This window comes from Octodon degus, unplaced genomic scaffold (assembly GCF_000260255.1).
Source record: "Octodon degus isolate 3935 unplaced genomic scaffold, OctDeg1.0 scaffold00162, whole genome shotgun sequence".
NCBI classification, from domain to species: domain Eukaryota; kingdom Metazoa; phylum Chordata; class Mammalia; order Rodentia; family Octodontidae; genus Octodon; species Octodon degus.
The window spans coordinates 44,421-47,819 of NW_004524738.1; the positions used below are offsets into that span (position 1 = coordinate 44,421).

General features: G+C 47.4%; 1 gene segment (V, D, J or C); it reads left to right on the top strand.

The window, feature by feature from the left end:
• The first annotated feature begins 1,147 nt into the window (after positions 1-1,147).
• LOC101581998 lies at positions 1,148-1,641 on the top strand. The segment is given in 2 exon segments: positions 1,148-1,211; positions 1,334-1,641. Coding segments are annotated over 2 exon segments (363 nt in total).
• Positions 1,642-3,399: the final 1,758 nt, after the last annotated feature.

Genomic DNA, 3,399 nt, shown 5'->3' on the forward strand with positions numbered 1-3,399 from the left:
ACACAGAGAGAGAGAGAGAGAGAGAGAGAGAGAGAGAGAGAGAGAGAGAGAGAGTAACACTGTTAGAGCACATGTGGTGAGGCATCAGCACAACCACAATCATCTTCCCTTGTTTCACGAAGCACCAGCTCTACCTCACAGTGCACGGTTAGGAAAAGAGGCCTTCCCAGAGCGAGGCAGATGCGAGGACTGTGAGATGCTCGTAGGCAGCTAAGAAGGACATTAAAGGAGAGACTAACAGGTAGTGTCTGTGAAAGGTTTTGTATCCTAGAAAACAATAGTCAAGAATTTGCCCTTTGTTTTTCCCAGAATTGATAAGAGAATACAGATGCATACAGGCATTGCAGCCCTCTGGAGGGCAGCAGGCATTGAGGCCAAGACTGAAGTGTCCATGCAGTGATAGACGGAGAGGAGAAAAATGTAGGGATGACAGGTTCTGTCTACTGCCACTAAACTGAGACAACAATTCTAAATTCTAAATTTGTTTCTGTCTATCTGTTACTGTTTCTCTACTGGATTTTAAATGATTAGAAATTATTTTGAAAGACACTAAGAGGAAGAGCCTGTCAAACGCTTTGACCTCATTAGAGGAGCACCGGCAGGATCATGTGTCACTCTCTGCATACACTTGGGGAGACTGAGTAGGAAGAAAGGAAGTGACAGCTGGCCATGGCTTGTTCCAACATTATAGCCATAGTGCATCAATGTCCAGTGAAATTCAAGCAACTTCAGTGCGTTTCTGAACTTCATTACATTTGTTACTCTTTCATATTTTCACCATGAAGTACTCCCCTGGTTTCTCTCAGCCCTCCCATCTCCTAGGTATTGCCATAAGATTGGGAAGTACAAAAAAACAGGGACCTGCATGAAGAACCATGAGAAAGGTAGGAGAGCACGAACTACACTGGCAACTGCAGGTGGATTCTGTCCCGGGACTCCAGAGGGAAGCTCAGGTCCTGCAAGCATCTGGAACAGCCAGTCCTGTCGGCGACCAGGGTCCCTAGCCCTGACCTGAATTCTGGAAATGAGCCAGCCCTGCAGCTGTGGCTAGTCCTGCTGAGTCCCTCCTGATTTGCATACTGAGAGCGCAGCCCACTGCCCCTCTTCATGAGCTCAGCACACCCCGTGCAGGTGTCATTCACAGTGAGGACACAGCATGGCCGTGAGGGTCCCTGCTCAGCTCCTGGGCCTCCTGCTGCTCTGGCTCCCAGGTATTGAGGGTCACACTGGGAAGGACACACCCTAGTGGGGTCAGTGCTGCAGCCCCTTAAAAGAAGGTTTCTTACACCATGATTGATGGTGTGCATTTTTCTTTTTATCTTTCCTATCTCAGGTGTCAGAAGTGACATCCAGATGACGCAGTCTCCAGCCTCCCTGTCTGCATCTCCAGGGGACACGGTCACCATGAGGTGCCGGGCCAGTCAGAACATTATCAGTGAGTTAGACTGGTATCAGCAGAAACCAGGGCAAGCACCTAGACTCCTGATCTACCATGTATCCAACTTGCACTCTGGGGTCCCACCGAGGTTCAGCGGCAGTGGGTCGGGGACAGACTTCACTCTCACCATCAGCAGCCTGCAGCCCGAAGACTTTGCAACTTATTACTGCCGACAAGATTACAGCTACCCTTTCCCACAGTGACACAAGCCGTGACACAAACCACCCAAGGAAGCAGAAGTGTGAGGCTGGGAGGTCCCAGCTGCTGCCCTTTATATTTCACTTCTCTGCATTTTTAGAAGTATCCAGACTTTGAAGTCACTGTGAGATTATTTAGAAGGGAGAGGGAATCCATCCTACACCATAATTTCTTTTTTTACTTTCTCATCCTTCTCAGCACAAGCACAGCAAATGTTTCTTGTTAGAAATGAGCATGTGACCTCCGAGGGTTCAGGTTTCTGTCTTCATTTGTCACTCACAGAGTAAAAGAGAAAATATTCCAGTTTGTCAGGTGGGGACATTTTAATACATAGTACTATAGAATACAGGACAGCTTTTCCTGTCCTGAGGATGTCAGAGAAGCAGGTACCAGACCTGGTTGATCTCTGGTGATCCCACAATGCTACAGCCCCAAGGAATGGGCTCGTCCACGTACCAGCCTCTGCCCTGCAAGAATGTCACTGGAAAAATCCTTTTGTCACTTGCAATAGGGTCTTTTTTTTTTGGTACCAGGGATTGAACTCAGAACCTTGTATTTGACAGGAAAACACTTATTCTACTGAGCTAACTCCCTGGCCCACCTTTTGTCACTTGCCAGAAGCCCCTGCCACCTGAGACATCAGCCCCAGCTGCTCTTCCTGTCCACCTACTGACTGTCAAGAGCACTAGGCTTTCTTCAGTCTTTCAGACTCATTGGTCCATCTCCACATATTGAGCTCTGCACTGGAGCACAGCAGGAAAGTGGCTCTGAAGAGCATTTCTAGGGGTGATGGTGATGAGGGTGAGGTGACGGTGGACAGCCCAGGGGTCATTGTCTCCTCAAATCAGACTAGTTTTAGTTTGGACCTGGCCCCAAACCTTGGTCAAAGACATCACGTGCAACCTGTGAACACCAGAGTATATCGAGAAACATACATAACTCATAGCAGAATTGGAGGATGTGTATTTACCAGAAGAATAAAACATTTTTCCAGCATGTTTCATATCATCATATTGTTTAGAAAATGTAATACCTGAAAGACATAAAACAAAAACAAAAGAAGAAAAAAAATATTTTTATTTAAAGCAAGTCTTTCCCAAATATGTAAGTATTTCTGCCATTGAAAATGTGTCCCCCTGCCATGGGCATCCTCAGGTCACTGAGAGCTGGTCGTGGGTGCAGAGTCACACCTCCCCCACCCCAGCTGCTGAGCGGTGGTGGAGATGTGGCACAGTGCGCTGGGTTAGGTAATGATCACCGTGGAAGACCCACCTGAGCTGAATTAGTGTGGCGCAGGGTACAGAAGCTCTACTTAGGATTGCTACCAATACCCTAGATGGGGAACTGAGGAGAGGATGGTGTGCTCGATTCTCCTGGCTGGCTTCCCTGATAAGATATTGGCTGTTCTCATCGCAGGCCTCAGGAGCTCGCTGTTCCTCAGGAGAGCTGAAGATCTTTTTGTGGGAGCTCTGGTCGTTACTTTGAGTGTTGCTTCACAGCTCCAGGGCAGATCCGTGGGCCTGCTGACACAGACACTTTATGCTGCTGGTGCAGACAGTTTGGTTGCACAACTAGTCATCTGACTGCAGGAGAAAACCAGCTTCTCCACTCTGAGGCTCTTACACTTTGTCCTGAATCAGTGAGCATGTTATACTGAGAAAAGTTAATTATGTTGGACATCGTTTAACATGGGGAAGGATGCAATTATTTTCTTGTATGTGCATTTTCCTCCATGTAAGTAGTATTTCCAAATAAAAACTATC